The sequence below is a fragment of the Pieris napi genome, chromosome 1 (assembly GCF_905475465.1).
Source record: "Pieris napi chromosome 1, ilPieNapi1.2, whole genome shotgun sequence".
NCBI classification, from domain to species: Eukaryota; Metazoa; Arthropoda; class Insecta; order Lepidoptera; family Pieridae; genus Pieris; species Pieris napi.
The window spans coordinates 12,811,976-12,824,797 of record NC_062234.1 but is presented as its reverse complement, the minus strand read 5'-3'; the positions used below and the strand labels follow the sequence as shown (position 1 = coordinate 12,824,797).

At 31.4% G+C, this 12,822-nt stretch overlaps 2 protein-coding genes across 3 annotated transcripts in view; one reads left to right on the top strand and one right to left on the bottom strand.

The window, feature by feature from the left end:
* The window catches only part of LOC125063196 (hemicentin-2-like), a 241,160-nt gene that overhangs the window by 166,810 nt on the left and 61,528 nt on the right, over positions 1-12,822 (bottom strand). The window lies entirely within an intron of this gene.
* On the top strand, positions 1,880-11,804 carry LOC125063180 (synaptic vesicle glycoprotein 2A-like). Of its 2 annotated transcripts, XM_047669465.1 has the most exons (10): positions 1,900-2,033; positions 3,107-3,334; positions 3,881-4,043; positions 5,137-5,318; positions 5,946-6,130; positions 6,617-6,786; positions 7,783-7,939; positions 10,383-10,657; positions 11,416-11,543; positions 11,736-11,804. In XM_047669465.1, the coding sequence occupies exons 1-10, from the start codon at positions 2,000-2,002 to the stop codon at positions 11,774-11,776; spliced, it is 1,563 nt and encodes a 520-aa protein (XP_047525421.1). In that variant the 5' UTR covers positions 1,900-1,999; the 3' UTR covers positions 11,777-11,804. The 2 variants fall into 2 exon arrangements, with proteins under 2 accessions (XP_047525432.1, XP_047525421.1); XM_047669476.1 differs by lacking the exons at positions 3,881-4,043; positions 5,946-6,130; positions 6,617-6,786; ... (2 more) ...; positions 11,416-11,543; positions 11,736-11,804 and having other exon boundaries at positions 1,880-2,033; positions 5,137-5,246.

Sequence of the window (12,822 nt, the reverse complement as noted above, 5' to 3'; positions counted from 1 at the left end):
TAATCTTTGTATTATTAAATATATTTAATTAGTAACCAACCCAACCGGCATTATCAAAAACATGCCCCAGAGTTGTAGATAGTTGGCCAGGAATTTCTGCGGTATCAGTGCACATGAATTATCCGAACTTGTATAAATTTCCATTACATAGCCATCACCGTGGCTTGTTTACGTTCTTAGTTTATTGTGTCCAACCAGGAGGCTGCAATGCATTGCTGATCACGTACTTTCGTGCTTAAATGATCAGTAAATTTGTAGGAAAACTTTAACAGGTTTAAGTTTTTTTTATAGAACAGGGCAGGAGGCTCACCTGATGTTAAGTGATACCGCCGCCCATGGACACGCTCAATGCCAGAGGGCTCGCGAGTGCGTTGCCGGTCTTTTAAGAATTGGTACGCTCTTTTCTTGAAGGACTCTAAGTCGAATTGGTTCGGAAAAACTTCAGTGGGCAGCTGGTTCCCCATAGTGGTAGTGCGCGGCAAAAACTGCCTTGAAAAACGATCAATTGTGGAATGGTTAGTGAATTAGTTAAATACTTCCAGTTCTACAAAAAATATTTCCTTTAACAGCCCTGCGATTCTGTAACTCACTTCACGAACTCACACAGCGGTTTTCGCATCGGCGGTCGCTCTCAAATCAGTCGTGAAGCAGTCATTTTATGATTTGGCATTCTGAAAAGGTGGGAGCTTGTACTTTATTGTTTATCAGAATGCCAAATCATAAAAGGACTGCTTCACGACTGATTTGAGAGAGACCGCCGATGCGAAAACCGCTGTGTGAGTTCGTGAAGTGAGTTACAGAATCGCAGGGCAGTATTCATTATATTTTAATTGTTATTGTAATACGTCGATGATAAAATAATGTATTTTTGTTACCTTTAATAAAACATTACAAACATAAAACGCTGATTAGCGATTAATGAATTTCATGTATGTTTTTGTATGGTTTTTGAGATAAAACCATACAGGACTAACTAGAGTGCTAGCCTGGATTGGTACTTAATAATGAAAGTAAGCTCCTCAGCCTTATGAACACGAGAATTAAACTGTATATATCAGACAGAAAACACATACAAATTTACAAAATACGTATTGTATAATAAGTGAGTAATAATTATTTCCGTCCATGGCTATATAAATTGAGTCTTCTCTATTTTAGGTTGTCAAATAATTCCACATGTGGACAATTTGCCGCGCACTCTTAAGTGATTAATAAAGATTACACACTATTTGACGTATCAAACTAGGAAAAATACGTTCATGAAATTATAACGTCTCAGCTGATTGCGGTATTATTCATATTCTGCTTCACATTTGAGATTCAGTTTTTATATTAAACTATTTTCAGTCAAACAGTTTTGCATATTATTCTATTATTATTAAAGAAACGATCTTTCAGATGGCCTTGGATTTGTATATTTATTTTCTTGATAATCTTCCTGAGATGACATTTGTGTGCCTTACAGGATTAAAGGTTTGGCCCTTAGCGGTCGATAATTACCAATGGCGATAGCGATATTGATCCCCACTTCTTGTATGCTATTTCGATGAAGTGCTCTCAATAGTTCCATAGTTATAGATATAACAACCTTGGGATCGTTGTACAAAAAATTTACATAGAAGAGTGTCAGCGTAGGATCATTTCTCGGCGGAGAGTATGTTAATATTAAGTAATAGTTATTACTTCTGAAATACACACATTTATAGCAAATTTCATCAGATACGCAAACAGTTGCCGAAAGGTATTTGCATTTAATTTAAAACGTGGTTCTGATAAATTTATCTAAAGCTAATATACGAACCAATTATCGTTGAGCTGCCCGTTTTGCGACTGTAAATGAGTAATAAGTGGTTCAATATTTTAATAGAGATCTTTAAAAGATTGTTTTGATGATAATTATTAATGTGCGTAGGAGTGATACCAGTAAAAGTGGTACCATTCCTTCGCTGTTATGCGTAGAGTGATGACGTGTATTTAATTAATATATTTTATAATTAAAATGGTTGAATTCGACATCGTTGATAAGGATGAAGGTATGGCAAATGTTACGTAATACTGTAGTTTTATGCAATGTAGCTATGTTATGGTTAATTTATCTTATAACGGCTCCTTAAAACAGCTCCAAATTTTTTCTATAATTCTTTACGACTTGTATGTAGTACCCCAAGTACTTAATATTACTAGGGAGGGTATGCGTAACGCATTTCCCCACAAAAAAAAAAACTACCCGTAACAAAAAGATCAAACAACTGATAATATTATCTACATGCACGATGTAAACAATATTGTCCCAGTTCACAGAACCGTGATTCGACGCTGTGAATTACATTAGGTTAGGTTTTGTTTTTTTTATTCTAAGTGGCGTTTGTGTTTTGGAGCTAAACAATAATATTACACAAAAGGATAAATACACACGGTTAGGTTTAGGTTATGTTAGGTTAAAACCTAAAATTTGTACAATCTTTCATTAATTTTTACAAATTATGATGTTTTAATTAATTTTTATGGGGTTAAAGAATATGTGCCACCACATTATTGCACGGTACACCATTGCCGAGTGATGAAAATATGTGGAAAAATTTTTTAAGCTGTTTTATAGTGGAGCCGTCATTCGACAAATTTTCCGATGTTATAATTGAAAGTTTTGCTTGTTGGTGAAGAAACAAATAAATTATATTATTTTAATTATACTAGACCACCTCATCCTTCACCCACATCTATTTGTGTCAAATTTAAATACAACATTTCTAAAACAAACCAAAGAGATTGGACCTGATACTATGAAACACAAATTTCTGAAAACTAATATAAAAATATCTACTACAGCCAAGTGACATTTTTTATTTCTAAAAACACCTTAAATATTTCCTAGCTAGGAACAGTTTTTATTGGAAAATTCAATTAACGACGTTTCCCACTGTTTCAGTCTTCCCTGAACTTCCATAAATAATTCATGATCATAATTAGCCAAAACAGTCCAGTTATTCTCGAATTTAAGTACATGAAACGAATAGAATAATTCGATAGAATAATTGCGCTAAATAATAAAGTTTATTATCAATATTGTAGTGTGTGTGTGTGTGACAGTTTATCTGTTTTGTTTTAGCTGAAAATGTGGAGAAAAATCCGCCAACGGATATGGGAATGGTAAATTTAGCATTGAAGGAATGCGGCTTTGGAAAATTTCATTTGAGACTTCTGTTCTCATCTTTTGTCGCGCACACTGCTGGGGTTATCGCTACAGCTACTACGCCTTACATATTACCAATAGCTGAGTGTGATCTTGATATGAATTTGGTGGAAAAGGGAGTTCTTAACGCAATACCTTATCTAGGTGAGCGCTTAAAATATATTTTGTATCAAAAAAATACAGTTCATCATTTACGAGTTTTAATATAACTTTACGAGTATCTCTACACTGCATCCGTATACATCTATATCTATATATGTGTGATATATTTTTACTTGTGTACATTCACCATATACATATATATTGCTTAAAAAGTTTATGTTACATATGTAAACTCTTTGGTATTATTTGATAATTATGATTAGTCTATGTAAAAGAATTTAGAGTTGGTTCTATAGTGTTTGGGTTCCTACTTCACTAACATAGAATATTTACTTCCTATTTACAATAAATAATAACATACAACGCATAAATAACCTATATTAATTGAACAAGAGCATACTGATAAGATTAATATGTTTAGCATAATATATTTTACTTTAATTTCTCAAATACTTTCCTACTTCTCCATTATTATTTGGTGGTAGATTGTCTAATCAAACTGTAACTGTAATAAATAAAATAGCTACAAATGCTAAAAAGGTTTTAAATAAACTCAATAAAAAATACTTTACATAACATATGTTTTAGGCATGATAGCGTCATGTGTAGTAGCGGGCTTCCTTACGGACACATTTGGACGCAAGAAGTTTCTATTATTAGGCTTCGGGGGTCTATTTATATTCTCAATTACTTCCGGCCTCAGTCAGACCTATGAAATTTTGATAACGTCAAAATTCTTTGAAGGATTTTTGCAAGTATCTCATTTTTGTATATTTTTAATATAAGCTCAGGGTTTACATTAGTAATTTTTTTTTATACATGTGTCTTTACTTAGACATCATGGAACATTAAGATCTAGCCTAACTTAAAACTAATAAGTAATTTAAGTCTAACCTAATTTACTTAAAAGGATTTTTAACATAAGAAAGTGTCCAATAACACTACTTACAGTCTCTATTAAAGGGAAGACACTCCGTTCTTGTGATCTATTTTTTCACTCACTATTTAGCACTTAATACTAATTCACTAGTTCACTGTAGACTGTATCTGTATGTAGTTATAATAAAGGTACCTAATCTATGTTTGTATTTCATGTTAATGAATTCAGTGTCTGTATTGAGTAGCGATTTCCATTAGGTATCGATTTTTTTTATGAACGTAATTTTAAACGTATGTTTAAATCGTCATTTACTATACGTTATACTTACGAATAATTTATAGTAACGCATCCTTGTTCGTCGCAACATATACTTTTCTATAAACGATATTATTTCGCCAGTTATCAAACCCGGCGTCAAGTTATAGGCCACAGCGTGCTCAATGTCTAACGCCCGAACCCAATAATCAATCCATAATCAGACCGTGACAGTCGATCGATCTCCTATCTGCATCCCAATAACCAAACCCTACGGAGACAATCCATTTTTGGCGACAGATAAAATGCCAAATAAAGTAAATAAAACCGTACAAATAACATTAAAATATACATATGTATGTTTAAAACATAACAAACAGTTTTTTAATTATTTAAAAAACTGGTGTAAGTTAAAATCTGTTAAAATAATTAACTATTGAAATCGAGCTTTCATCAACTGTCATTTTCATACAAAGGTCTATCCACAGACACCGATATGACCACTCATGGTTAGCTTGTATCGACAGATGGCTATTACAATCCGTCGATTGGTTATTGGCACACTTTTACAACATTTGGATCAAGGTTACAATCTCAGATGGTGAATTATGGATTGAGATAGGTTATTGGGTTCGGGCGTTAGTGTTTCTAATAAATTATATATTTATACAGAGATTCTAAAAAAATACTTGAATAATATTTTTTTCAGATTTGCAATGTCATTCAGTCCACTTTTAACCCTTACATCAGAATTCTGTCACCCTGAAAACAGAGATAGAGTCATGTTGGTGCAATCGTCTTTTGTCGCCTTAGGACAAGTTGTTGTTGCTCTCAAGTCCTGGGGCGTACTTAGCTTCGATTGGACAATCACATTTTTTAATGGATATTTTGGTGAGCATTACATTTTGTATTGTATAATCCTTGCGTCACCACTTACCTGAAAGAGAGAGAGAGTTACTGTATATTACTGTCATAATATAAATTTACAAAAAATACTTCGTTTTTAAAACCGACGATTCATTCAAGTTTAATTTCAACTATTTAATGATATATTATAAGTAAAATTGTTATGCAATTGTTAGGTTTAGGGAACCTTTTATGTAAAAAATACTTGTATCAGGGTTTCCAGCTCTTCCATAAGAAACTTACACTTTTAAGACGTTACAAATTGTATCGAAATACATTTTTTTTTTCATATAAAATAATCTCATAGAAAATGTTGATAAAAATATGGTATACACATGATTAATACTCTATGTATTATTGAAAAGAGAATATATATATTCGAACGAACGAACATAATGGCATTTTGTTAAAGTTATTGCGTCAATCATAAAATTCAGTGTTTTAAAATTAGGTAATTTTAAGTGAAATTTTCATTGAATCTAGGTTATTAAAGAATGTTATGAACCAGTTATGGACATATGAATAAAGGCCCGATTGTCGATATCACCCGGATTCTAGCTTAAACAATTGGACAAACTTCCTTGACAGAGTAACAAGAATATTGATTTTCAGTGCTTCATATATGGAATTTGTACTTGCTAATATTTTCAACTTGGGCCTTATTTGCGACAATACTATACGCATTCCTGCCAGAAAGTCCTAAATATTTTGTCACGCAACAGCGATATGAGGAAGCACGTGCCGTTTTGATTCAAGTATATAAAGAAAATACAGGAAAATCGGCTGATAGTTTTAAGGTATTATCGAAATTGTTATGTCCTAGTTTCTATTTAAGAGATATAATTATGGAATGTATATTTTATTTAGCAAAATAGGGATTACAATTTTAGAGTTTTATATTAATGTGAATGATGAGATGTCAGTGTACGCAATAATATAGTGCTTGTATAATTCTATGGGGGCACGGCAATGCGCCCGCCAAACCGATTAAAAAAAGCGACACGGTAGTTATCAATGTTTTTATTGTAATATTGATATGTAAACTATAAGATGTTGTTAGGTAAGCTAATTATGTAATAACTTAAGACAGAGAGTTCCCTGAGTAGGGACTGAATAAATTGACCAACTTGGATCTCACAACTTTTACAGTAGAACCACTGCGTTGCGAGACTTGGTTTTTATATATAAGTTATATTTTAATGGCATTTTATAAGGAAACAATTACAATAATCGAAAGTTTAACTAAGAATCTGTAATACAATTTAATTTTTCTTTCTTTCCAGTATATCAATTTGTTCAAAGACAAAACAAAGCTTATTTCTGGGAACTCAGAGGAGACGAGTATGAAAAGCAAACTATCTGCCGGTTTTGAAAGCATTAAACCTATTTTCCGGAAACCCTTGTTATTCTATCTTTTATTCTTTTGTTCAATAAACTTCTTTACTATGCAACAGTAAGTACGAATTCTCAGAATTTCAAAACTAAATTAAAAACTTGCAATTTTCAAACTTAAGATTAGTAAACCGTCTTAAACTTTAAAGGCACTAATTTTCTATCGTCTGAATAAGATAAGATAAGATTTAAAATAATAAACTTTTTTACTATGCAACAGTAGGTAAGTACGAATTCTCAGAATTTTAAAACTAAATTAAAAACTTGCAATTTTAAAACTTAAAATTACTAAACAGACTTCGACTTAGGCACTACTAAGTGTCTATCTTCTTTCATCATAAGATTTAAAATATATATGTAATGGCGAAAGTTTTTCCTCCTCCTAGTTGAACCTCTTGCATGGTCATCATCACCATAAATAAGAAACTGCTATTTCAATTGTCCGAAAATTACATGTTACTATGTTTTTAAGACTTAATTAAAGTCGATTTTGGCTATTTTGCTTTTCATGTGTTACATCAATATGACTACTACTACTGCCATTGTCACAATTCGTAGATAATTGTATTTTTGAAGTTATACTTCTTTTGGCACGTTGGGAAAAAATTACGAGAGTAAATTTTTACGATGCGTGCGCACACCGTCACAAAAAACCGATACCCTAAAGATAGCTATAGTCAACATTTTAGGTTTTTTGACGTTATACTTCTTTTGGCGCGTTGGGAAAGAATGATGAGAGTTAATTTTTCTATTGTACTATCATTTAATAATTTTTAAATTATGAAACTGTATGTTATTAAACTGTAAACAGCTTAAATAACTAAATTATGTACTAAATACAAAAAACTTTGTACGCCAATAAAAAATCTTCACATATAACAATTTTTCACTTTAAGGTAATTTCCCATCAACTAAAAACAGCTATTTACAAATATATCCATAATAAAGTGACAATCCTTAAGAAGAACATGTTTTGAACAACATTCGACGACCAATGATGTACCATATTAAAAATATCACCGCAGAAGTTTTACAGCTTTAAATTAACTTTTTACAGATATAACGTTTTAAGACTATGGTTCCCCCAACTATCAACAATAGTAGAACACTATAGAAGGGATGGCGCAGACTTGTGTGATATGTTGGACACTTACACTGGAGATCTTAGCGCGAGAGCAGCTAACTCTACGTTTAGCGTAGCTGAGTGTGTGCCTGTATGTATTTTTTTTAATCTTTGACGTTTTAATTGTTGAAATATGCTCATAAATAATATATATTATTAAAATATATATATATTAATATAGATAATTTGTGGCAAAGTGAAACCAATTTTTTTCTTCATATTTAGTAAAGTATTGATTACCGTTTTAAAGAATTTCGTTATTTAATGAAAACAATTGATGTCATAAAAGTAAAAAAAAAATATTCTTAGATAATATCAAAGGTCAAGAATTTTAGTATTAAAAACTCCCGATTTCAGTTATTTTTTAAACTAAATTTATTTATATTATACGTGATATATTATTTATATTACCTAGTATACTTAGTAAACTTAATATTGATTGACGCTTATTTATCTATTATACTTAAGCTTTTAGTTGCCAACATTTTCCGCTAGTATAATTTTGATCCCACATTAGTCTCATCTGCTTTCCCGATATATCTTTATCACTACCTGTATAAAGTATATGTAGTAATGAGTTGTTCTTCGCCTACCTAAAATAAAAATACCTATGGGCAATAAACGGATCGATGTCTGTTCTTCCGTGGGTGTTTTGTTTCGTATCACTGCTCGTACCGTAAAAGGAAAATCGTGGGGAATCCAGCATACACCCCAATTGATTGCGTATGTCTGACACAGAAGGGTGATCTCTTGCCTATTTCTTAATAGAAAACAAATACTTAAGGCAGTTGAGGCGCAACTGTTTTGTTTTAATATTGTCATTATACATTGTAAACTATATAATTTCTCAATTATAAATAAATACCCAAATATATGCCCATCTATTATATATAGAAAACTTAAACTTGCCAATACAACAATATAAGCATTTATATATTCAAAACACTTGTAAATTTACGTTTTTGGTGCGATAATTTTGTTGTATAAGTCGTATTATATTAATAACGATATCCTGTTCCTAGCGTGAGCATGTTATACAGCCCAGCCCTTAAAATATAGATTAACTGATACAAATAGTTCTAGGCTTATAATAATTTGTTTCGATTTAGCTCAAACTAGTAACGAGATAATTTGAGTATCACATACTTGATTAATTTAATAACAACTGTTTTTATATCTTACATCTGTTTTTTTTTTGGTAGCCGAATTTTATCATTAAATTAAAAGCAAGAAATGATAAATATGGCTTTGTGTATTTAAATTACATGCGATGAATAATCAACACGCATTAATTAGCCGATAACGATGTGAATAAATAATTTGAATCAAAATAAAACATTAATTCGACAAAACATTTTTTTACTTATCTACGTAGCCGGTAAATAAAATAATTGCAATTATATACTCTAGTGGATATAATAACATAACATTTATTTAAAAAAAAACATGGATTCGGGAATAATCGACGTGTCGCGGCACAAATATCGTAGCGATTGTGTACCTATTTAAAATCTCCTATGGGGCTTATTTGTATTTACAACTAAAGAAGTTATACATACACAAAACACTACACGATTAGGCCTTATACGGCTTTCAAGTTGGCTATAAAAGGTCTGTTTTCGTAATAGTCTGGTGTAATATTAGCGATTCAAAATATATACTTTAGAATACCTTTTAAATTTTAAAATATTTTTTTTTAATTGCTTAAAGATTTAAAATACTAAAAGTCAAAAAGCCGATTATTATAAAAAGAAAAACTCCAACGTTAAGACTCCAACTCGTGTGATTATTAGTAAATTGTGTTACAACGTATAGTTAATCAATAGTAACTAGGCAACAAACCACTCAGCTAGATTGGAGCACCTTGCTTATTTCTTAACATATAGCTTCTGAGAATGAATTAACAACGAAGAGCGATGTTCATAGGATTTATTCAAAGAAATAATTTATGTAAATGTATGTACATTTATAGTTAATAATTATAAAGTATTTTTTTTATTCTGTATCTCCGAATTGTTTTCAAAAACCCTTCAGTTATATACACCTACACAACAATGTTACAATTAAATGCATTTTAATCCAATTAATGTTTGTATTGGTTCAATTAGTTCTCTAATAAAATCTCTTACTATTAATAACAACAATATTAGGCATTTAAGTAAATTTATTATTTTAATACACATCGGTGAATCCGGAGAGGGTCATGACCCCACCCCGCAAATGCATGGAAAATGTTCTCACACAAACGCAAGTGTTTAATTGATATTGCTTCAAAAAAGCTTTGGTTAGTAGACATTTACGTAAACGGTCTTAATCATAGAAATTTAAACTTCGTCGGTGACCTGACGTGAATTAAATACATCTGCTGTTGTCAATATCAAAGAGTAGTTAAATTGTTGATCTATTAATATTGACATATCAAATAAACCATGTAACGGTTTTGAACTAATTTGACTTTGATTTTATTAAATTATAATGACAATGGCAGCTGATACCAGCGCCATTGCTACATATATTATATATGTTATTTTCAGGTACGAAGTGGCACAGAAACCTATATAAACGCAGTTGTAATAGGTATAGTCAGCCTACTTCCTAACATCATAACGAGTATTTTAGTCAAACATGTTGGAAAGAAGAATCTTCTGATAATATGTGGCTTGATATGTGTGGGGTGTACTTTGGCGTTGCGATGGGCAATGTCAAAAACTGAGTTAGTATCTTTGTATTCCACTGTCGTGTCTAGTGCGAGAGCAATGATAAGTCTGACACAGACTATGGTGCTGGAGTATTTTCCAACGAGTGGCAGGTGAGTTTCATTGTTGTATACAAACATTCTGCACAAATTTCACCAGTACATGAAAATTGACTAAGTTTTCAAACTTACGACGAATTAGATGCGCTATTTAATGTCTGTAAGTAATGTGCTTTATTTGTAGTTCGTCGTCGTGAAAATATGTTATTAAGTTTTTCATTTGAATTTTTTGTATGAAATAACTATTTCTTAATTATGGTTTTTATTTATTGCTTTTCTTACATATTTAAAAAACTAAATTTGTTATACTTTTTTGGCACTATATTGAATTAAATATGATGTGTAGATCTAAGTTAAATAATTTTAAATAATTATTACATATACATATATTTTTTTATTCGTTACGATTGTTATTTCGGACAAAAATAACTAAAATCGAACAGGAAATGTCGTACCATAAAAAATGTAGCTAAAAGAAATCAAATCCAAACATCAAAACAACCTTCAGTTTCAAACAAAAAGTGTATTAAGAAAATTCATCTAAATCAGTATTTCCCTACGTTGGGCGGACAATTAGAAAATGGACTCGACGTTTATCATTATATGTTTTGGAATATTACTTACGAATTTTCTAGTAATTTCTTGCAAAACCTAAATTTAAGTTTTTTAAGTGAACCATTAAATTTATGTATGTTACTTGGGGTAGCATAAGAAAGGATAAGGGGCATGGCACAAAAACAGGTTGGGAAACCTAGTCTAAACCATGATTCGCATTCTTTATTTAAGTTTATTTTAATAAATTTCTATTACAGATCGCTAGCGATTGGCTTTATAATGATGTCTGGTCGTATAGGAACGTTAATAGGGAATATCATGTTTCCAATATTACTCAGTATGGGATGCGTTGTGCCCTTCTTTACGTTAGCTGCTCTCTTAATTGGTACGTAACATTATTAAGCCGTTATGAAGTCAACCTACAGATAGGAAATTGAGTGCCGGTCGCCGCCCATTGACAAAACAAAACTTGTATGTCGATTTTTAATATGATGTGGGTTCCTTAATATATAAAATATTCGTAAAATTAATTTAATCTAATATTTTTACAAAATTCTGACGGTGCAGTTTTTTTCAGGTATAACATCGTTATCTTTGTTCTTGCCGAAGAAAAAGTGAATAAGCCAGTAATTATATTAAACAGTTATGATTTTGTTTTATTTAATCCACAACCATCTTACAGCTCGTAATCATATAAGTTTGTACTAAAGAAAGAATATCAAAATACAGAAGATAGAGGGCAGGTTCGTGATGACGCAGCGAAAGCTCTTCAGCCTTCATTCACGAACAATAAAAACGTAAATAAATGTTGTTTTATATAGTGGCATAAAAGTTAATTACATATTGCGTAATCTACGTAAGTTACTCTACTAAAGTTGAGTTAAAAATTAAGTAAAGGTTTACGGTAAGCGAATGTTTAACTGAATTTGTATGTATATTATATTCGTAGAAGTAGACTTACTAAAGACCTTTTAAAAAGTATGTTACGCAGAACCACTTGGTGCGATACGTATATGACTTTCATATAAGAGGTTGTTTGCTTGCGATATCGCGCGCGTCTCTGCCTAATTCAATCAGCTATTTTAATACCTTCACTTTTGTTCAGGTGTATTGTTGGCTACATATAGATAGTATTATTTAATTGCCGCAAGCGCTCATTTGTTAAGTATCTGTAAGTCAATGTAAAGCATGTATTGTAAGGCAAATGGATCGTTCTGTTCATAGAAAAATATTTTTGGACAGATCAAACCTGTGGTGGATCTAGTTATCACGAAGGCCGTTTTTAACTTATTATTTCTGTATAGTTAATATTTCCATCCCACCATTATTACCTTTGTTAACTTCTGTAATAAATTAACATTATTCGGGACCTAGTTGAGTCCACACGTTTCATCCCATAATCGGAAATGTCCCATATTTTATCCATTATATTTTTTACAACTTTTATTTGTAGACTTTACTAAAGCCCGAAAAAAGGGGTAAAGGTACGCAGAGAATTGACCCAGCTCAATAAGCTATATAGCTCAAGGGAGCAATCCGTGCTAAGCGATAGCGACTAGACGTTAGTGGTATAGGATTATTAAAATGCCCTCTATGTCTCTGAAGTAAGCAATAAAAACATTGAAACTAATGTTTTCGGGTAAAGAAAATAGGTACGAAGGTTT

Excerpts from the sequence above, each read along its gene's own strand:
- LOC125063180 (XM_047669465.1), top strand. The coding sequence starts at position 2,000 with ATGGTTGAATTCGACATCGTTGATAAGGATGAAG. Across the intron at positions 2,034-3,106 it reads CATCGTTGATAAGGATGAAG|CTGAAAATGTGGAGAAAAAT; the intron begins GTATGGCAAATG and ends GTTTTGTTTTAG. Across the intron at positions 4,044-5,136 it reads AAATTCTTTGAAGGATTTTT|ATTTGCAATGTCATTCAGTC; the intron begins GCAAGTATCTCA and ends TATTTTTTTCAG.